At 34.5% G+C, this 21,797-nt stretch overlaps 8 protein-coding genes and 1 pseudogene across 9 annotated transcripts, besides 9 other annotated features; 6 read left to right on the top strand and 3 right to left on the bottom strand.

Annotated features, from left to right (window-relative positions):
* Nucleotides 1–1,942: 1,942 nt before the first annotated feature.
* Nucleotides 1,943–1,977: a mobile genetic element.
* Nucleotides 1,978–2,174: 197 nt separating this feature from the next.
* Nucleotides 2,175–2,223: a mobile genetic element.
* Nucleotides 2,175–2,223: a terminal%2Cinverted (terminal inverted repeat of ISTv2 transposon ID:TVAGG3_0128460).
* Nucleotides 2,224–2,298: 75 nt separating this feature from the next.
* Nucleotides 2,299–3,502: a mobile genetic element.
* A 293-nt stretch (nt 3,503–3,795) lies between these two features.
* Nucleotides 3,796–3,845: a mobile genetic element.
* Nucleotides 3,796–3,845: a terminal%2Cinverted (terminal inverted repeat of ISTv2 transposon ID:TVAGG3_0128440).
* A 1,635-nt stretch (nt 3,846–5,480) lies between these two features.
* Nucleotides 5,481–5,509: a mobile genetic element.
* Nucleotides 5,481–5,509: a terminal%2Cinverted (terminal inverted repeat of ISTv1 transposon ID:TVAGG3_0128430).
* Nucleotides 5,510–6,203: 694 nt separating this feature from the next.
* TVAGG3_0128420 (attachment subunit-related family) lies at nt 6,204–7,289 on the bottom strand (the record flags this gene model as incomplete). The annotated part of the gene is made up of 1 exon (XM_051223843.1): nt 6,204–7,289. The coding sequence occupies one exon, from the start codon at nt 7,287–7,289 to the stop codon at nt 6,204–6,206; it is 1,086 nt and encodes a 361-aa protein (XP_051108829.1).
* Nucleotides 7,290–7,964: 675 nt separating this feature from the next.
* On the top strand, nt 7,965–8,912 carry TVAGG3_0128410 (protein of unknown function, DUF4106 family; the record flags this gene model as incomplete). The annotated part of the gene is made up of 1 exon (XM_051223842.1): nt 7,965–8,912. A coding segment is annotated over one exon (948 nt), but the record flags the coding sequence as incomplete, so codon positions are not given.
* Nucleotides 8,913–9,990: 1,078 nt separating this feature from the next.
* Nucleotides 9,991–21,797: part of a mobile genetic element that runs on past the window's edge.
* TVAGG3_0128400 (protein of unknown function, DUF4106 family) lies at nt 11,061–12,665 on the top strand (the record flags this gene model as incomplete). The annotated part of the gene is made up of 1 exon (XM_051223841.1): nt 11,061–12,665. The coding sequence occupies one exon, from the start codon at nt 11,061–11,063 to the stop codon at nt 12,663–12,665; it is 1,605 nt and encodes a 534-aa protein (XP_051108827.1).
* Nucleotides 15,948–16,337, top strand: TVAGG3_0128390 (protein of unknown function, DUF4108 family; the record flags this gene model as incomplete). The annotated part of the gene is made up of 1 exon (XM_051223840.1): nt 15,948–16,337. The coding sequence occupies one exon, from the start codon at nt 15,948–15,950 to the stop codon at nt 16,335–16,337; it is 390 nt and encodes a 129-aa protein (XP_051108826.1).
* TVAGG3_0128380 (uncharacterized protein) lies at nt 16,354–16,806 on the bottom strand (the record flags this gene model as incomplete). The annotated part of the gene is made up of 1 exon (XM_051223839.1): nt 16,354–16,806. The coding sequence occupies one exon, from the start codon at nt 16,804–16,806 to the stop codon at nt 16,354–16,356; it is 453 nt and encodes a 150-aa protein (XP_051108825.1).
* Nucleotides 16,843–17,718, top strand: TVAGG3_0128370 (protein of unknown function, DUF4106 family; the record flags this gene model as incomplete). The annotated part of the gene is made up of 1 exon (XM_051223838.1): nt 16,843–17,718. The coding sequence occupies one exon, from the start codon at nt 16,843–16,845 to the stop codon at nt 17,716–17,718; it is 876 nt and encodes a 291-aa protein (XP_051108824.1).
* On the top strand, nt 18,953–19,153 carry TVAGG3_0128360 (uncharacterized protein; the record flags this gene model as incomplete). The annotated part of the gene is made up of 1 exon (XM_051223837.1): nt 18,953–19,153. One exon carries the CDS (start codon nt 18,953–18,955, stop codon nt 19,151–19,153), a length of 201 nt encoding a protein of 66 aa, XP_051108823.1.
* TVAGG3_0128350 (uncharacterized protein) lies at nt 19,182–19,754 on the bottom strand (the record flags this gene model as incomplete). Its single annotated transcript, XM_051223836.1, has 1 exon — nt 19,182–19,754. The coding sequence occupies one exon, from the start codon at nt 19,752–19,754 to the stop codon at nt 19,182–19,184; it is 573 nt and encodes a 190-aa protein (XP_051108822.1).
* On the top strand, nt 20,457–21,748 carry TVAGG3_0128340 (annotated as a pseudogene). The gene has a single exon. A coding segment is annotated over exon 1 (1,292 nt).

Genomic DNA, 21,797 nt, shown 5'->3' with positions numbered 1-21,797 from the left:
AAAATATTTTAAAAAGAATCCAAAGAATAAAAAAGAACTATGTAGAAATTATTGTTACTGTATGCAGCACAACCGCGGAATTAATGGAGAAATATATCGATGTAATTATTGCCGCAAACCATCAGAATTTCAGGGGGCGGTGCCATGTGAGGTGAAATTTATCATACACCGATTGGACCTTTTGCTTTCCCGAAAACATAGAATTTATATTGGGGGCCAAATATATGTGCATATATCTATACTAATCAAGCCATATTTACTCATATAGTATTGAGGAATAATGTGTTTTATATAAGATATGAATTTCAAAAATTTTGTTTTATTTCATTTTGAATACCATGAGATATCTATATATATACTCTATATTGTGTTTGTAAACTCATTTTGGTCACATATCCATTTTTTAATCTGCATCTTATTTGAGATTTCAAATTTTTATCGACAATCATATATGATCACATCGACATTTGGAGATACTTATCTTGTGTCTCCAAATATCGATGTGATCATTGTATTTAATTGTATATTGACCAAGAGATTCCGATGCAGAATATTCAAAGTAGATAGTTTTTCCATTCTGTACACATAGGTGCAGGGTCTATCACTGGCACCCTGCACCAATATGTGCAGAATGGGAAAATCTTGCACTTTTACCTTTCGATGCGAATGTGTCGGACATAATTCCTGATTTGCTCATATATTTGCAGGGTCTATCACTAGGACCCTGCACCTATATGAGCAAATCAGGAATTGCTTGCACTTTTTCACTTGAATGTGATTCATTGAATTTCAATTCGAGAAAGGAGTTTACAAATGCAAGGTACTGTTCCTTTACCCTGCATTTGTAAACTCCTTTCTCGAATAGCTTGCACTTTTTTCAAAGAATGTTAAACATCGAATTTCAATTCCTTCTTGGTGGTTAATTCAAACACGCGAAAAACTTGAATCTCGCGAACTCAATTATTTAATTGCGTGTAAGCGAGTTCCATACGAGGATGAAATGAAGTGTGAATTTAGATCAATTTCGAAAAACACACTTAAAGCAGCATACACAAATGCAAATTTAACACCCCCAAACGTTAAACCTGGTCCGGCACCAGATGATATTACTCCTGAAAATTTGCAATATGTTCTCCAAAAATTTCAGGAATATAAGTGCGGAATCCAAAAGATGTTTTGGCGTTTAAACATGGATCAAAATGTTTATTCAGTTTCCTACAATAAACTCAGAAGAATTTACAGTATTTTGGAGATCAAAGAACCAAAAAGTGACAGGCCCCCTCAAAAATATTATACGCCATATGAAGCAACAAAACCTGATACCATATGGCATGTAGATGTTCATTTTTTATACGGTTCACAGAGGTTACCTGCTTATGGTATAATAGACAATAAATCTCGGTTTTTGTTGGCTTTAAAAATTTTGCCAAATAAATCTTCCGAATCTACAACAAGAGTTGCCGAAGAAACGATTGGCTTATATCAAAAGCCATTTTGTTTCTGGTCCGACAACGGGGGAGAGAATATGGGCCAATTTTATAATTGGCTCATGCAAAACAACATTCAAATCCGCCACACTCTCCCCCATATGCCGCGCCAGAACGGCAAGATTGAAAGGCTCTGGCGGTCTCTTGAAAGAAATGTCGGCCGGTCTTCAAATGCAAAACAAATTCAAGAATTTCTTGATAAATTCAGGAAAAATTACAACTCAGTACCACATAAAACCCTTCCCAAAAAGGGTTTTCGCCCCATGACTCCAGAAGAGTGTTACAATGAGACACCACATTGGAAACAGGGTGAAACGCCATTTTGGAGAGTTATGATTGATGGACACTTCGAAATCAAAGAAATACCGAACCATTGAATACACAATTACGAATAAACGCTTAATTTTTATAAAAATCTTATTACATTTTTCCTGAATTTTTAAATTGTACAATAAAGATGGAAGGCTTTGGGGTACATATTAATATCATAAGACGAAATGGTGGAAGTGAACTCAAAATAAGAGTAATTAGGTTATTTTGCCGACCAAATATATTTACAAGGCAAAATATCATATTACATGTCAACCTATTATCAGTATGTTTTGATAAAAAAATTTTATCAAATATCATATTAAAATTAACATCTATATCTATATCAATATCTACACTATAAATTTTTTTATTCAATATCATAGATTTCAAAAATTTATTTCAATTTTAAATTAATTTATGGTTTTCATCAAAATTGTTTTTTATTAAAAAGCATGTTTCACAATTTTTACGGTTTCTTTCAAAAGTTATAAAATTTCAGATGAGTCGAAAGATCTACGATCTAATTGATATAAATTGGATTCAATCTGCAATTGAACAAATTAATCAAGGTCAAAAACTCAAAACAATACTTAGCAATGTCCAACTCACTGATGGACGCATTATACCATCAATATCTAAAAAACATTCCACTTAGCAATTAAATCAAATGGAATTTCTGACACAAAATTTAAACCAGGGCGTAAACCAATCGAACCACCTGAGGAATTATTAGATACAGTAAATAAATTACATCAAAAAGTTAAAAAATCGGAATATCAAGAGCATACGGAAGAATTATTACCGATAAGGATATGTTAATTCAAAGGGAAACCCAAAATGCTAATCATGATTTAGATGATTTACCAATTTCACAATTAAATACAAATCCAATAGGTTTTTCAAATTCTTCAGAATATCTTTCTGAGTATACAAATTCTGATTCTGATTCATCAGCAGAAAAACTTTTTTCTTCCAATTCTTCCGAAGAAGATCCACAAATTGAGTCGGAATTATCTGAAGATCCATATATCGTTCATACAGAAACTACTCAAAATTTGGAAAAATCAACCGATTATTTTAACAAAAAATTATTGGAAACAAACTTTTCAGAAAGAACTGTAAAGAAGTGTTTCAAAATTCTGAATATCGTTCAACCTGCCAAAAATTCAGTACCAAAAGGAAAAACAAAATACGAAGCAGTATATATAAACTTAATATGGCATGTCGATATTCATTTTTTTAAACATCGTCAGGGTGAATATCTTTATGCGGTTATTGACGATAAATCCCGAAAAATTTTAGCATGGGCTCACTTGGAAACAAAAGAAGCTGCGCAAACAAGTAGAGTAATTGACCAATGTTTCCAAAAATATGGGAAGCCTTTTGCTATATGGAGTGATAACGGAACAGAAAATTTTGGTTTTTTTCGAAATTTATTACAAAATGCGAACGTTCAAAGTATTACAATTCTCCCACATTGCCCATATATGAATGGGAAAATTGAAAGGTTTTGGCAAAATGTGGAAATTGAAGACGCCACATGGAATGATATACAAAGTCTTATAGAAAATTACAATTCAAACCCACACACAAGTTTACCAAAAAACCCGACATTACATACATGGTACACACCTAACAAATTTTACGAAATTTCAGAAAAATATGATTCAAGTAAATTACCGCTTTGGATTGTAGATGGAGTTGTTAAAGATCTAAGAGAGTCAATAAGAAATTTCAACGCTTCAAGAAGGAATCAAAGAAATTGACGAAGTTCCAGAATTTTATTCAACAATTCTTAATCAATTAACAAAAACTATACCGAAACTTATCTTACCATCCAAATCAAATCACATTACATACGGAATAAACATTTAATCTTTTACCATTAAAATTATATTTATACGTTATTTAATTTTTTTACGTCTAAGTTGAATAGGATAATAGCCGAAGATATAAAGTAACTATAGTTTACAAGCTAAGGAACAAATCAGCATTGAAACTAAAAAATGCTGAAATATTATAATAAATTGAAGAAATACTGTGATAGAATACCTAGTTATACTAGATACTATTATAATATGAATTCATGTAATGCATGAAAAATAGCGTGACTTCATTTTTGACAGTTTACAAATGTAAAGTGTTGCGTCCTTAAAAACTTGCAAATATATACATTCATGAATTATCTTGTATATTAATTGAAAATCCATAAAACCCTAACAATATTTTTTCTTAAAAAAACTATAAAAATATAAATAAAATTAATCGTTAAATAAAAATATTTGATATTAGAATTTTATTGGAAAAATAAAAAACTTAATATTTTAAAGAAATACTTAAATACTTGAATGTTTTAACTTTTATATTATCATATAGACTCTCAAATTATTAGCCATTTTGGCTGAGAACTATGGTCTGCGAGGTACATAGATAGAATCAGTACCCCGCAGACTATAGTTCTCTATATGGCGCCGAAAATTTTTGGTGAAATGTCGTCGCATTTCACCAAAAATTTTTCGGCGCCATAGGAAGAATTGGAGGGTGTGAGATACTATTACATGCTATAGTACTCACACCCTCCAACTCCCAATCAAAATCGCATAAAATTTGCTACTTATCTTCAGATTACCTCCCATTATAAAATATATCATTGCTATCTCATCGTACTATATTTCCACCCTATTGTATTTAAAAATATAAAATTTTTTGATAATATATTTTTATATCTTGAATTTTCAAACAATATATTCACAGATAATATAATGGGAAATCTATTTCAACCTAGCCTTAAAGTACCAAACTCCTGCTTGCATTCTCACTCACAAATATTAAACATCCATCTCCAAAAAACTAAATTCTTCACAATTTTTTTAAAATTGAGAACATAAAAAACGTATGCATTCAATAATTTAAGATACTAACAAATATTAAAAACTTCAAAATATCAGATATTAACGTTTTTCAATTAAAAAAAATATCATTTTGCTTTTCAATTCGAACATAAATCTTAAATATTTTTAATTAATATCTGATTTACAGCATTATTATCCATTTATAAATCTGACAAATAAATGACAAAACCATCAGAAATACTGTCAGTTTTTGTCAAAAGTGAAGTCACGCTATTTTTCATGCACAACAATAATATGAATTCATTTGTATTGAATATCGATTAAAATAAGATGGAACGTCAATTTGACAGACTCAAGTTTCGAATTAGAGACCAACTTTTATCAGCATAGTATATGTGCGCAAACTACTGCATAATGGTATGCTTATCTTTTCATTTTAAAAAATAACGTATTTGAATAATTTCGTAAAAATTAGAATTACTCTATATTAAGCATATTGCTTTTCTATCATATATGCTTATATTCTACAATAGTGTTACCAAACATCGGGCAACATCATACGTATAATACAACTTTTTCGTACTTCTTTATCGAATTTAAATAGAACTAAGTTTTTATTTTAAATAAAAGAGAAATAATTCTAATTTATAATCTCATTATTAATTTATTCTCATTTTAATATTTCATCGATTTTTTATTATCGATATTCAATACAAATGAATTCATATTATAATAGTATCTAGTATAACTAGGTATTCTATCACAGTATTTCTTCAATTTATTATAATATTTCAGCATTTTTTAGTTTCAATGCTGATTTGTTCCTTAGCTTGTAAACTATAGTTACTTTATATCTTCGGCTATTATCCTATTCAACTTAGACGTAAAAAAATTAAATAACGTATAAATATAATTTTAATGGTAAAAGATTAAATGTTTATTCCGTATGTAATGTGATTTGATTTGGATGGTAAGATAAGTTTCGGTATAGTTTTTGTTAATTGATTAAGAATTGTTGAATAAAATTCTGGAACTTCGTCAATTTCTTTGATTCCCTCTTCCTCGCAATACAACTCCATATCATTAACTTGTATTTAAAGGCTTCCATATACAAAACTATATATAATGTTTGAAAGTTAAATCCAATCTTTTTCTATTTCTAAAAAAATTGAGACCTAAACACGAGATAGCTTTCAGAAAATTTTCAGGGACATTTTTAATCATTTTTTTATTTATTGTAATATCTTTGTTATTAAATTTGAATTGTTTAATATTTGAATGTAAAGAATTGAATAGTAATAATTTTAGTTTTAATACATAGCTAATTGCTAAGCAAAATAATTAATTTATTGTAATTTTGACATGTAAACTAAAGGGGAATTTAGCCGGCCAAATATATGTCACTTTTTGACTTCACCTCACTTCCACCATTTCGTCTTATGACATTAATATAAGGTCAGGTATGAGGGGCTTCCAGGGGCTGCGCCCCTTCTAGCCCATAAGAAATTTTTGTTTAGATTAAAATTAAAATTTTTATTCTGAAATGTTTGCTTTAATGTTTTTTACGGATGGAAATGAACTGGATATCGTCTGAGTCTTCGCTTGTTTCCTCCTCTTCTTCTTCGTCCGAATTGTCTTCATCTTCACAATAACCAGATAAGAAGATGGTTATTGTGGTTTGTTCTGGTTTTTTGAGAAGCATTTTGGCTGTGCCAGTAAAAACGAACTCAAGATTTTGATAGAATTGTCTGCTTGAGTGAGTGAATTTGCATACTGTAAGTGGCATTGCAACTCGGTTTGCTTGAACAGATATTATTGAAACTTCTTCTCCATCTGGTATCCGTTCAGGAATCTCTAAAGCGGCTGTTGTTATAATATGCATATTGTTTTCGTAATGCAATTTTGGATATATTTCGAATGGATGTGCAGCTACACCAGCTGGAGCAACAATGGAAAGATTCCAGGAGAAAGAACCGCGTTTGTTTTCATCTTCTTTCCAATTGTAAGTTAAAGGATAAGGACGAAAGTCGTTGAGTGTTTCATATAGCTGTTCTCTTAAGTTTGGTTCACAGCAAATAATGAACTCGTCAATTGCTTGAAGAGATATCATAGTTGAAACATAAGGCAAATTCGACAAGAAAAAGTCAACCATTACTGTCGGGTTTTGAACTTTGTTTTCTAATGTTTCGACTGGTTTTATTATACTTTTGAAATATCTATCATAGTCATTGTTGTCTGTTAAGGACAAATTGTTTGGATAAGCTGCAATGAGTCTTCTATATCTTGCTTCTGTTGTTGAGAATGAGAAGACACCTTCTGGTTCTGTAGGAGTGTAAGTTTTTAGTTGAACTTTGCGTGTGTTTGGTGTCTGATTTGAGTCTGATTGGACTGAAACAACTTGAGCTTCTGTAGTTTGTTGTGTTATTGTTTGTTCTGAAGGTTGCTCTGATGTTTGTTCGACTTCTGCAGTTTCTTTTGGTTGAATTTGAGCTTCAATTTGTGTCTGATTGGAGTCTGATTGGACTGAAACCTGTGTAACCTCTTTGGACATACTAGTAAAGTATGAGGATATAAGTGTTTGACCTTTAAAGAGCTTTTGTAAAGAATTGTCAGTCATGCTACTACTGTGGTCTTGCATTAGACAAAAATGAACTGACCAGAAGTTTGTGGAAAATGAATATTGAATAAAAACCGTTTTCGTCAACGGTAACCCCCTCTATTTTTTTATTTTATTTAATAGTTACCGTTGGAAAACCGTTCCATCTCAAATATTGAATGAACTATAAACGTTTTTTGTTTTCTATATATACTTTTTTGTCCAACGGTAAAACTTTTTACACAACGGTTTTTGAGAGTCGTCGCCGTTGACTTTTTTGTAGAGCACTCAAAATAGTATAACTTTGTCCGGACAAGTAAGGGTCTATCGTCGCTACAGGAAAAGTTACAGGCGTTCCAAGGAAGTATACTTTGAGAAGCCTTTTCCCCTTATAGAATGAGATCGGACGGTTATTTTACAAAACTGACAACACTTTGACCGAGTAGTTTTTTGTGCTGAACAAATAGTGTCATATAAACATCTGTCAAAAACCGCTTTTTAACTTCACTTAAAATGCCACGTAAGCTACGTAAGAATATACGTAAGAGGAAGGGAGCATTGAAACATCCAATAGTAAAACTGACACCACAACAACAGTTGCAACAACAAATGATGAATGACCCCACTATGTTGCAACAAATGTCAAGCAACCCTATGCTTTTAAACCGAGTTATTGGTGCACAGAGTGGAGGTTTAAGAGCGGCACTTTTAGCGAAAATGGCAGGCTATGGTGGAGCTGCAGACGGAACAGCTTATAACCCTCAAAGTCAAATGAATTTGAGTTCACTCAAAAATCAAATAACAGATGTCAAAAAGTCAAACATAGACATACAGAAACAAATAAGTGAAAACGAAAAGAAACTAGAATATGACAGACACACAAAGAAACTCAATGAGTTAAACGTAGAGAAAAAGAAGAAAGAAGAACAACTGAAAGAACTAAGTACAGAGGAATATGCGAAAAAAGTGTCAGAAAAAGCAGCAGAAGTAGCAAAAATGGAACAAGATGTTATAAATTTGAAAAACCATACTACTCAATATAAAGTACTGAAAGATGAAGAGATAAAACAAAAAGCCCTGAAGACATATATGGATAGCGATGAGTATAAAAAAGAAGTTGAAGCAAATGTAAAGGCAGAAAAACTTTTACAGTTGCAAAACCAAACCGTACAGTATGAAAACTTAGCACAAGAAAGTAAAAATAACGACGCAGCCATGCAAAAGGCAATGAAAAGCGCAGAATATATAAAAGCTAATAATGACTGGTTAGATGCCCAAGCCAACGCTAAAGCAGCCCAACTTATAGGGTCAATAAGGACAAAAATACAAGCGGATGAAGACAGTTCAAATGAAGCTTTAATGAATGCTGACTTTAAGAATGCCTTCGAAGCTCTTCATAGTAAGGTGAAACTAGTGAACGACTTCTCATCTGGAAAGAAACTGAAGTCTGAAGGTTTCGACAAAGAGTTAAGAGAAGTAGCACAAAATATGACGAAAATAACAGATGCAGCAACGAGACAGGCAGTTCAAAGTGCCTATGACGCCGTTAGAGCAACTGTTGTGGAAAGTCAAGAAAAAGAGTTACAACAGACCAAAACAGACCTAGTAAATGCTTTCTTAAGAACGAAAAGTCAGGTAGGACATTATGCTGCAGATGGAACATATGTGCCAGCTGGTGGAACTTATATACCACCAAACCCTCCAAGAGAAGCACCTGCACCAGGACTACCTAAAACATTTACATCGTCACATGGACACAGACACAGGCATGCACCACAACAACAACAACCAACATTCAAAACCAGCACAACAACCAACACAAAACCAGCACAACAACCACTCAAAACCAGCACAACAACCACACAAACAGAGCAAGGACATAAAAGAAGTAGAGAACAAGGAAACCAAGAATTCTTAAAAATGCTTAAAGAAGAGTGTGGTTTCCCAGATACTGTTGACTTTAGTGACAGATATAAAGAAGCTATTAGAAAGTTCAAGGATGGAAATACTGACCCGAACCTATTTAGCTTTATGGCTCAGCACCAAAACGGATATAATCTCAAACCTGGAAAATACAAGCTCGCTAAGGGATATGATTTAATAGCATATCATCCAAATGACATGGATGAATTTACTCCGAGATATTTGATGTCAGAGCTAAATGACAATTCAACTTTCGTCATGAAACGCGTAAAAAATAGAGACGGAACGAAAAAAAAAGCTTATGAATGCGGATGACGTAGATAGGGAAATTGTTGAAAACGGTCTCGGAATATATGAAATGCCAGCAGATGAGGTACAAGAAACTCCACAGGAAGAAGTTCAGATACAACCAGACATGGAAGAAATAGTTCAGCAACAACAGCTAGAAGAGCCTGAAGGAAACGAACAAGTCCTCCTTTGGAAACTAACTTCACAGAACTAGATGAAGATTTGGAACAGCCGAAAAATCTTGACCCTCAACAAGAGTATGCGGAGAATATGGAATCTTTCCAAGAGTCTAAAAAAAATTCGGCTGACATAGTAGAAGAATATCGAAAAATGTTTGCCGACATACAAAAGACTCCAACATCAGATGAAAATATTCAGCATAGAATGGAAGTACTGAAAAAAATGTACACAAATACAACAACCCTTTTTACTTACGAGCATTTAACGTTCAATCTTCGGATGAACTCGGTGAAAATAAAAGGTTAAATTTCAAAAAACATATAGAAATGAAACATTGTTTAAAGTTCATTCAGAACCTAACCAAGATGGAAACAAACCTACTTTTGTTTCTGCAGACGATGGAACTACAATGAGATGGGGTCATAAAGCTAATCCGGATAGGTGGTTCATAAACTTACAACCACAATTCCAAGAAGTTGTAGACGCAATGGAAGTCAATGGTGAACCAGATATAGCTGGTATTTTCAGCGCGGCTTTAATGCCATTGAAAGATATGAAACATGCAGATATTTTGGACCAGTATGAAATGAACATGGCTGATGGAAATATAACACCTGACGTTCTAGAACATTTATCTCAAAGAACTACACAGAACCATAGAGATGGTATATTTGGTGAAGAGTTTAGAAAGAAAGTTAGGGAGAGAGAAGGAAGAGAACCTATTGTACATGACCTTGCAAACGAAAGTTTACAAAATGTCATAAAAACTTACTTTGCAGACAATGAACGAGAAGGGATGAATATTTAAGAAAACTCAAATGGACAGTACCAAATGAAATGTTAGTATTGAAAAACATGTTCCTTGACAAAATAAAACCAACTACAGAAATAAACGACGCAAGACTGAAAGATTGGGTAAAAGCTTTCCCATTCACAAAAGATATAGTTGGTAACATGGAAAGAAAACCAGAATGGCTACAAAAACATATATTTGGAAACGAGCTTATTCCATATGGACAGCACTGTTTGAAGAGCTTGAACCGGAAACTCAGGAAAGAGTCATGCAAACAATACGCGAAGACTCAAATACAAACTATGACAAAACTCTTTCTAGGATATAGGTTACCTGAGATGGGCGACCAGAGCCCAAAGGCAAAAAGGACATGGGAAATTTACAACATACTAGGTGAACATGAGGCAAAGATGCAACAACTTGAAGCAGAGGGCAAGTTACCAAAAGCGACACCAAAGAAGAAGAGAGAGTAGAACAAAGTGAAAGTAGTGAAGAAGTAACTTCAATCTAGTGAAAGTAGGGCAATGAAGGAAAAAGAAGAGTTAAAAACTCAGTCAGGAAGAAAGTAAAGCTTGGTCCGACTATTATGACACATAAATCCAACTATTCTATATTTTTACCCATATGAAATGTACGCCGCTCAGAATATAACGCCAACAGTTTTGGATGCCATGAACGGAAATGTTTCCGAATGGTATAACGAATGCGACAATGCCATTAGAAGGTCAGAAATAGTTCCTGGAACTTACGAATATACAACTGCTGTTTCTTATGGAAACGTAGGTGAGTTTGGAGAAGGTTCTTCAACAACAGTAGATATTGCTTGCGACAGGTTTCATATTATTTCTATTGACAACTCATTCTTATACGTGGAACAAGACATTGAAATAAAACCTTCTGCCAAGTTGTCTGACAAGAAAGGTTGCAATGGAATTTTCTATGTCGGATACCAATATGCTCCAGAAGTTTTCATGGGATATAAGATATATTCTAACTCTGACTTAGTTCAAACAGTAACATGGGCAAACTATGAATGGTTCGCTTTGAGAAACTCAGTACAACCACAAGCTAGAGAACAAACAGACCAGTATGCAACTATTGAGAAAATAAGAAGACTTGACCCTAACGTTCCAGGAGTTTATGTTAACCTTTCTGGACAAACTGCAGCAGCAGTAACCAAAGTAAAACTGAAACTTAGAGTTCCTTTGTCATCTTTCCTCATCTTCAGGTTTTTAAGATACTTGCCAAACTGGGCAGGAAAAATTTCTATCGAACTTACTCCAAGCAAAAATAACTTAGTCATTGCACCAACACAAGACCCATTCACTATTACTGTAGCTGGAACTGGTGGAGCCAAGTTCTGTGACTTTTGCAAAGACAAAGTTGACTTAGACTTTGGTTTCTCAAACTTCAACACTGAAGTAAACTATTATTTCAATGCTGCTGGAGATGCTTGGGACCCAGTTAAGTTCACATGCGAAAAATTTGAATGCAAGAGAATAGAAAGCAGACTTGCAGTCTATATGTTGGACCCAGATATTTCAAATGCTTTAGCTGCCAAATATATTGCAGTTCCACTTATGTTCCCTATACACCAAATATCTGTCAAAGACTTTGCAGGTGAAGTTGGAAACCAAAGTGCTGACCCAGGTGCAAGAACAGATATTGCTTTAACAACTGCAATGAAACATGCAGATACTATGTTTGTACTGTTCAGACGAACTATAAATGACTATTCTTGTTTCTACAACCCTGGTATTAAATATCATATAAACATAGATGGCAAATATTATCCAAGAGAAGAATATTCTACAGTTGAGGATATGAGGTCATACAACTTGACATTAGATGCTATGAACTTTAACAACAACTTCACAACAACCATTAACCCTGAAATGCAAAGTTCTATTATGCCATATGTGAAAGTATGGACTCATACAGGAGGTCAAAAAACTCAATATACAAATGGAGACCGTTCAAACTTTTGGCTTGGCATTCCATTTGCTGACTCAGAAGACTTTATGGGTGGTATTTCAACTGTTGGTACAGTACAAATACAATATACTGGTGACAGAGACGGTCCAGATGAATTGAGAGCAAAGAAGTTTACAAAACCAATAGCACTTTTCACGGAAGATGCTCTTTTGAAGATTCGTTCGATGAAACCTGCTGGGGCTCCTCAGATTGGCATAACGACAGCTTCCATCGAGCAGATTTTGGCAGCAGGTCAGTAAGTTGTTCTTGAACTGACTTCTCTCCGTCAAATATTGACAGTACGCCAGTTTTGACATAATATTGTATTATAAACTTACCTTTAGAAATATCTGTAAGTTTTGAAGTTATATTTTTGTCTGCTTCAAGAACTTTCACCATTTCAGTTATACCAACTTTCTTTGCTTTATGAAAATATTTAGGTTCAGCAAATATTGCTATTCTATAACATTTTCCATTGTTTGTGTAAAGAACTATTCTGTCAATGTATTTGTATTGTTTGTGAGTATAAACTTTGTTCTGCTTCAATTCGAAGAGATATCCGAATACGTCCATCTTTTTATTCTAAGTAAAATGTCATTTCCGAAAAATAGAAGCGTAAGTGTTTCAAAAGGTTTAATGGCGGTGGCAGATGTGAAGTTAAATTCACCAACTCAAACAAACAGTCAAAGTGTTGTTGTCAATGTCAAAGACAGAGATGTTGAAGTGGGGAAACCATACGAAGACGAAGATGGTATAACAATTGTTCCTGTAAAAGAACAACCAACATATCCTGAAGTTAGCAGAGACTTAAGTTCTGTTGCAGATATTCGAAACGACTACCAACAACTGAAAGACAAACAAACTCAGGAGAAGATTTGTCAAGCTTTAAGTATAATGTTAAACTTGGTCGAACACAACCCTGTAAAAGTGAACTCATATGTCATTGCACCTCATGAAGTTTTGAAAGAACTATTGAAACTTTTGACAGAGGCAGACGATATAAACATCAAAGAAATAGAACCCGACATTAGTTGCTGTGGTGTTTCATATAATGTCATTGACAAGATATACGTTATGAAAGGAGGTGAAACGTTGAACTTAAAATATAGTTTCCCAGACGTTATAAAAATATTTGACGACCACAACATTTCATTAAAATTTATTTGCTAAGTAAAAATGTCAAAACTTCTTGAAAGATGTTTGAAGAAAAATAATATAGACTTTATTTCATGTAAAGGACTTTACACACTTTTGAACGATATGAAAGACCCTGTTTTGTTTGTTCGTGTAGACAAAGGAAAGTTCTATGTCTTTACAAAATATTTGAACTTCTTAGACAGAGAACTTCAAGAAACGCCATGTGAAAGTTTAGATGAAGTTCTTCTCCACTTTCAGAAAAACTTTTAAATATATATAAATGGCAGAAGATATAATGGTTTTATACTATTACGACTAAAAACCCTGAGTCATATAATTCTATAACAACAAACTTACAAAGTCCTCAAGGACGAATATTGTAAACTAACCTTAAACAACAATGACGACTAAAGCCTGTTTTGCTCTTTTGACACCAGAAGACTTTATTGTTGTGAATGGTAAAAAATACTCCTTTGAAGATACTTACTCAGATATACCACCAACAGGTTTTGTTGACTTATTTAATACTTTAAGGACGGGTGTAACATGTGCTGCAACTAGAGCAGGTTTCATTATGTTTGGATGTCCGACTGAGTTTACTATAAACGATATGAGCTATAATACAAAACTTATTTCTGGTTTTTACTACCAACAGTTTCCTATAACAGGAAAAGGTGTCATACAAGGAATGTCTATTCCATTGACATTAAGCACACCAATCTTATATATTGTTTCAAACTTAGGTTCAAAGTGTTATTCGAATGTCGACAGAAACTATTATGACCAAAAGATACTTATGCGTATAAACAATACTTTCTCTGCTGGTTTGCCTATGTTCATTCGAATGCAGAATTTCAACCTTAGTGAACTCAAACACTTTGGCAAGTATAACGTTGACATTAGTTGACGCAAACTTTGTTCCTGTAAAACTTTTATGTCCTATGTATTGTCAATGACGGCAGAAAGTTTCGAATTGGAAGATGCAACTGGTGAAAGTATTGTATTACAAGAACAACTTCAACAACAAATAGCTCAAGAACAACAAATGCAACAAATGCAACAACAAAGTCAAGAATAAAAAAAATATTTTTTTATTTTTATAAAAATGTACAGAATAGATGTTTCAGATTTTTATGACTTCAAGCATTCAGAAATATGTGTCCATTTAGAGACTATAACAAAGCAGTCGAGAATTTGAAACGTTTAGTCATTTATGTTGACTCTGCCCCAGAATGTTATGTCATGAAAGAATGGGATGTTGTCTTTAACAAACCAAGAGCAACAATAGTGTCTGAACAAGAATGTAGACAGAAACTTAAGAAAATAAAAGTCGTACAAGTTGGAATGAAGATGTTAGATGCTTGGGATATCTTATTGTCAAAGTTAGAAGATTTTTCAGTTCGTGGTATAAGTTCTATACACCTTCTCCAAACTTCTATTCTATCTTCACTGGATATAAATACGAACAAGTAGAATGGAAAGAAAATATTATAGAAGCTTGGTTAGACCATGTCAAAGAAATTATATGCAATGGAAACGAAAGAGTCTATGAGTATATCTTATGTTGGTTTGCAAACATCTTACAACATCCAAGTGCTAAAAATGAAACTGCTCTCATTATAATTGGAAAACAAGGAACAGGTAAGAACACATTCTTTACAGATATTTTGTGCAAACTGTTAGAAGGTTATTCGAATCCGAATATGACAAACTTAGAAAACATCTGCGGTAAATTTAACTCTTCAATTGAGAATATGAAACTTATAGTTTGCAATGAACTTCAAAGTATAGATACAACAAAAGTTTTAAACTCAGATGCTTTGAAGAGTCTTATAACAGACAAAGTTGGAGTTGTTGAAAGAAAATATAAAGACCAAAGAGTTTGTGAAAATGTTGCAAACTTCATTATGGTTTCAAACAATGCTGTTCCGATGAAGTTAGAAAGTTCTGACAGAAGATATGTAGTTGTCAGAACGTCAGATTCTCATATGCAAGATACAGAATATTTTGACGACTTAGCAGAAACTTTGACATCTGACTTTTACAACCACTTGTTCTCATATTTTATGACATTAGATATTTCAAAGTTCAATCCAAGACAAATTCCACATACCGAAGAGAGACAAACATTGTTAGAAGCAAACAAGAGTGTATATGAACTGTTCATAGATGAAACTGACTTTGTGTCATTAGATGAAAAGTCATTGTACGATTCGTATAAACAATATTGTCAAGAATATGGTTATATGACAGCGTCTAAACGAACATTCTTGGCAAATGTCAAAAATCTTTTAGACGTACAGAATGGTGTATATACAAAGAAAAATTTTTATGAGTAAATTTTAAAAAAAATATTTTTTTATCCGATAGAAAAGATGGCAAAATTCATCTCAGTAAATAAGTACATGTCAGGACTTAAAGAAGAACTAGACCCATTCACATATTTGAATGTTTACTTCTACCATTTTGAAAAGTCTTCATTCAGCAAAGTTTGGAACATCGAACCAGTTAAGTTTGCTATTGTGACTAAAAATGGTGCGAAATTTGAAGACTTAGACATAGAAGGTTTGTTAGCAGTCAAAGAAAGTTTTGACAGAAGGTTCTCAAACCTTAAAGAAGGCAAAGCATACAAACTTGTTATACCTTATGAACCAAAGAAAGCAGACGACTATGAATATTATGAGTCTAAAGTTGTAGAAGTTCAAGGTAAATTGGGTAAAAAGATTTTAGAGTCTAAGCCAGTGTTTGCCCCTAAAGAGGAAGAGAACATTGACATTGACCCAGAAATGTTCTAAAAATAAAATTTTATTTTTACATGTCATATCTCACCTTCTCTGGAACTGGCTCTGGTTCTTTCTTCTCTTCTTCTACTTTCTTTTCTTTCTTTTCTCTCTTCTTCTTTTCTGGTGGAGTTATGTCAAATTTGGCGCAACCATATTTATGTAAAAGTTCTTTGTCCTTTAATAGCTCATCTATTCTGTTTTCTATTTCATCTTCAAGAACAGCGCATGTGTCTTCTTTGCATTCTAAGAACTTTTGTTGGACTTCATCTTTCCAATCGGCGTCATCTCTGTCAACAAGTCTGTCATTGACAAATTTTAAGACTGCTCTGCTTAATGTTTTATGGTTCTTGTCATATTCCCAGAAACAGAACTTTAGAACAAATTCACCTTTCTTGTTTACACTATGTAAGATTTTATGGTCGACAGATGTTTTGCTGTCGAAAAGCTTGTCTCGAATATAGATAGCGAAATCGCTAGACATTTTCTAAAAGATAAAAATTTTAATTTTTCTAAAAATATGTTAGAAAAAAAGTTTGCTGACATTGACAAGAAATTTGAGAATGTTTTAAATAAGAACAAGAGAAAGTTAGAAAATGCTCAGATAAAGCCTATACATGACAAGTTCTTATTTGCTCAGAATGGTATAACAGGTCTAATTGCACCACCTGGGTCGGGTAAGACTTTCACTTATCTTAAAATGGCTGCACAACAACAAGAACTAGATGAGAAGAACCCATTCTATGAGTTAGTAGTAATTTGTTCGACTTCTGGTCAATTTGACCAAACCGTCAATTCGTTCAAAGATATTATAAAGAAGTCTAAGTTAGTATGTATAAAGGATACTGAGTTGTTAGATTGGATAAAGAAGTACCAAAGAAGAGTTTTGAAGTATAATGCTATAAATGAGTATATAAATTCTAAGTTTAAAGACCCTAATGAGGAAATGCAGAGAATATTAGAGAAGAAACACTTCAGAAACAAACAGAAAGAGATAGAATACATTTCGAAGAAATTGCAATCTTACGATTGGAAAACGTACCCTCATAGATGTCTTCTTATCTTAGATGACTTTGCTTCTCATCCTTTGTTAAAGAACAGAGAACAAGATATGTGTCGAATTCTTAAGAAGCTCAGACACTTTAACATCTCAGTTGTCATTTGTGTACAGACAGCAAAGAGTTTAAGTAAGGATGTTAAAAGAATACTTACTGACATAATACTTTTCCCCGGATTGTCCGAAGACGATTTCATGGAACTTATGAAAGAGTCCATGGCAGGTAAGTTTGACAGATATGAACTATGGGAGAAGTATAAAGTCATACAAGACCCTCATACTTCTTTCAGAATTCATATCTACGCAAACAAAGTTCAAATTGTAAAAAGTCAAGCTTGAAAAATAAAGAGTTCATTTACTCTGCTTGTTTGAAGGCGACCCCGAAAAAAGTCTGTCTCGCTGTGCTTCACTGTTTTCATAGAGTTTTGGCGACTACGTTTTTTTACTTACTCGCTGTTCTTCACTGTTTTCATACGGAATCTCTTCCCTCGGTTTTCCGAGGGAAGCAAGCATATGAGGAAATTCATGATTTTTGTTGCTGAATTCAGCAAAAATATAATTTAGGTGAAGTGGTGAGATCTCACCCGTTTTTTCACCCGTTTTCTCACCTGTTTTTTTCACAAGCGTTTTACATGAATTGTACGATGTATATTTGAAATCCTAAACAGTTTCGTCAAATACAAAAAAATGAAAAAAATGACACTTTTTACTTAGATAACTGTTATTTTTTGACGAAGTGAACATTAACACTTCGTCAAAAAAATCCTTGAAATCATATCTTTTATACAAAAAAATACAAAAAAATGACACTTTTTCATTATATAACTGTTATTTTTTGACGAAGTGTTAATGTTCACTTCGTCAAAAAAATCCCTGAAATCATATCTTTTATACAAAAAAATGAAGAATAAATAAAATAAAACTAACTTTATTTTTTTATTTCGGGAAAATTCATGAAAATTCACGAGGGTGAAAAAACAGGTGAGAAAACAGGTGAGAAAACAGGTGAGATCTCACCTCTTCACCTAAACATTATTTTTACTGAATTCAGCAACAAAATTCAAATTGTAAAAAGTCAAGCTTGAAAAATCTAAGTGTTTAGTCTTAGTAAGATGGTAGCTTCTTAAAGCAAATACCATTGCTGAGTTTTATGTACGTGAAGAGAAGTACAATGAATTCAATTACGAGTACAATTGCAATGACAACTAAGGCAACTATTTTTGTCTTTTGCCAGCAAGGGTACTTCTTCTCTTCCAATGGTTCGGCAGAACTATACTCACTCATGAGAAATGCCAAAACGGTTTAATAGAAAAAGTGTCATTTTTTCATGTCCGAAGACTCGAAGGTGCAACACTTCCAAAATACCGACGAACTCAGAAGAGCAGCATGGCAGTATCTTCTTGACAACTTCTTTGAGTTCTCCAGGTACACCTTGGAAAATGCTGAAGAACTCCGACACAGAGAATTTGGAGAAATTGCACTCCAATACTACATTGACAAACAAAGGGTAAACAAAGGGTAAACAAAGGGTAAAATAAGACTAAAAACTTAACGTTTAAAAAGTGACATTTTTATGAGCTCCGAGTCACCGAGAAAACTTGGTCAGATGTTAGCAGCTTACTTCCCTGAGGAGGATGGAAGCGTTACATACGTAAGGTTCAAAAACAACGAACCTGGAATTGCGTACCAAATTCGCAATTACATGACCATGGAAGAGTACGAAAGGTTCCTACAAGAGAAACCAGCTCTAAACAACTCAGAAAAGAAAGAATAAAAAGTTTAACTCGTAATTGTTTATTTTTTTACTTGTATGGGCAAGCTGCAAGAATGAAGTCGACTATCTCAGTCTTTGTCTTGACCAGTTGGACGGCTCTTGCGAGTACGTCTGTTTTGCGGTCTCCAGCTGGTGTCTGACCTTCGTAATTGCGCATGTTCTTGAGAGCTCCAACTGTAAATGATTGTAGGATGAAGAGTCTCTCAGACTGCTTGAGGTAGTCTTCACGGTCACGAACCGAATCTGTGGTACGAGTCGAATTGGTCGATTTGAGGGAAGAGAGTGAAAGCCTGTCGTCTTCCATAGGGGCTGTGGCATAATCTTTGCGTAAACGGTTCAGACCTTCTTCGAACTCTTGGTCTCTCTTCGATTTGGATTGAGATTGGAATTGTTGGGGTGGAGCTTGCTGGAACATCCAAGGGTTGGGGAAGTAAGGCATAGGCTGAGGAGGGTAGTTCGGGAAGCCTTGTGGTAGGTAGTAACCTTGAGGTGGAAATTGGTAGTAATTTGGTGGAGGGACTTGCTGGAACTGAGGTGCAGGGGCTGGTGCTTTCGGTTCTTCTGGTTTGGGAATGGACTCGGTTGGTGGGACGTCGGACATTCGTTTGTGGCTTAACCGTCGGACCACAACGATAAAAATCTCTGCTACTAGCAGTACTTCTACTGACAGTAGAAGTACTTTTACTGACAGTAGAAGTACTTTTTCTGACAGTAGAAGTACTTTTACTGACAGTAGAAGTACTTTATCGTCGAAAACCCTCTCAAATTTTCCTTTTTACTGACGGTAGAAGTACTTTTACTGACAGTAGAAGTACTTCTACTGACAGTAGCAGTACTTTTTCTGACAGTAGCAGTACTTTTTCTGACAGTAGCAGTACTTTTTCTGACAGTAGCAATGGTCGAGGTCGAACCTACCGACGAGGCAATTTACCTAATTGAAATTAACGAGCTTGTTAAAGACTTCCTCAGGCAGAATGTAAAAGGCAAGCTTGTTAACGGTTGGATAACGGGAAGGGCTGCCTTGAATCTCGAGACTTCGACTGGAATTCCAATTCAAATACCAGACGGGACAGCCTACGATGGCATAAAGCAAGCAAAGAAAGAAGCTCTTCTCAAGTTCTTTGCCAAGCGTCCTTGGATACTACTTCCAAACAAGGAGAACCCTTTCCCAAGAATGAGCCAAATTCTCAAGGGTCTCCTTCACTTCTCGGGTCAGCCGTTCTACATAACCTGTGAAGGCGACATCCAACCAGTTCAGTAAACCTTAACGTTTAGAGTAAAAACATTTTTTTTCATTTTTTGAATGAAGCAAGTTAAATTCGTCCCACACCAATCTCAATGGACCGATGAAGAGTTTCAAGCCATAGTTGAAGACGTTGAGAACGACATAGACGGCGAACTTGAAGGAGCTCAAATCACAATTGCAACCAAAATTGCAGGAGTCAAGGAACAGATAGCTCCACTTAAAGCTACCAAAGCTACTCTTGACCTCATGGATAGTTACCGTTTAGATGTCAAGAGTGGAATAAGACATTTAAAATTAAAACTTCTAAACTACGAAGCTATACTCCAAAAGTTAGCAGAAATGAGAAGACTTTACCAGAGCTACTTACATGTAAGGGACTTACCTTCAAGCAGTCCGACCAAAGATGAATTTGTTGACATTGTCCCAATTTTGTCCGAAAGTCAGCTCAGATGTTTCGAACTGCTCCCAACATATCCGGAATATGAACGTTTGCCTGAACTCTTCCACAATCTCAAAAAACGTTTTTTGGTTCTCATGTTCCAAACTTTTATCGGAAGAGACAACAAACGTTCAGAAGAAGAACAAGATATTATTTTAAACTTGTTGTATGACATAACTGTCATAACAAGCTTTTTGAAGTAAAACCGCCATTCTCAAACCACTTCATTTTTTCGATGTCCGAACAAGCACCGAAGCCAAACTCAATGGCAGATGTCCTTTCAAGGTTGACAGACAAGCGCCCAGTTCAAATTCAAATTGCCCAATTGAACGCTCATCTGTCAAACACCATTCAGACTCTCCAAAGTAGTCTTATGGAAGAGATAACCAATCTCAAAGTCGATGTCCTCACGAACCAAGCTTCCAATAAGAAAGTCCTGAACGATTTCGCGGAAACCTTGCGCCAATACAACATAGAGAACCAAAACCTTGCCCGACTCATCTACCGTTTCTTCGAAGAGATAGACGCCATCTGGAAGGTACTCGGAAAGGACAGAACATGCAACACCGTACTTCGTGAGTACCAAATTGAAGAAGGAGTTGTCGAGGAAGAAGAGGAAGAAGAAGAAGTTCCTGAAGCCGCTACATGGGCAACCCTTGTTGCCGATGACGGTTACGAAATTTCCCAACCCTACCCATACCAAATCCGCAACAAGGAGACAGGCAAGGTTCTTACCCCAGTCCTCAACAACTTGGGACACTTGAACCTTAACCTTCGGAATCGCGGTTCAATCTCCATGGGCAAGCTTGTCGCAATTCAATGGGTTCCAAATCCAGGCAAGAAGACGAAGGTCAGACACATTGACGGTGACAAGCTCAACAACCGTAAGGAGAACCTCGAGTGGTTCTAAGAGTAAAAAAATTTTATTTTAGGGGGAAACCCCAAGTAAATTTAGGCGT

The sequence above is a fragment of the Trichomonas vaginalis genome, chromosome IV (assembly GCF_026262505.1).
Source record: "Trichomonas vaginalis G3 chromosome IV, whole genome shotgun sequence".
NCBI lineage: Eukaryota > Parabasalia > Trichomonadida > Trichomonadidae > Trichomonas > Trichomonas vaginalis.
The sequence above is the reverse complement of the archived record's forward strand: the minus strand, read 5'-3'. Positions and strand labels throughout refer to the sequence as shown.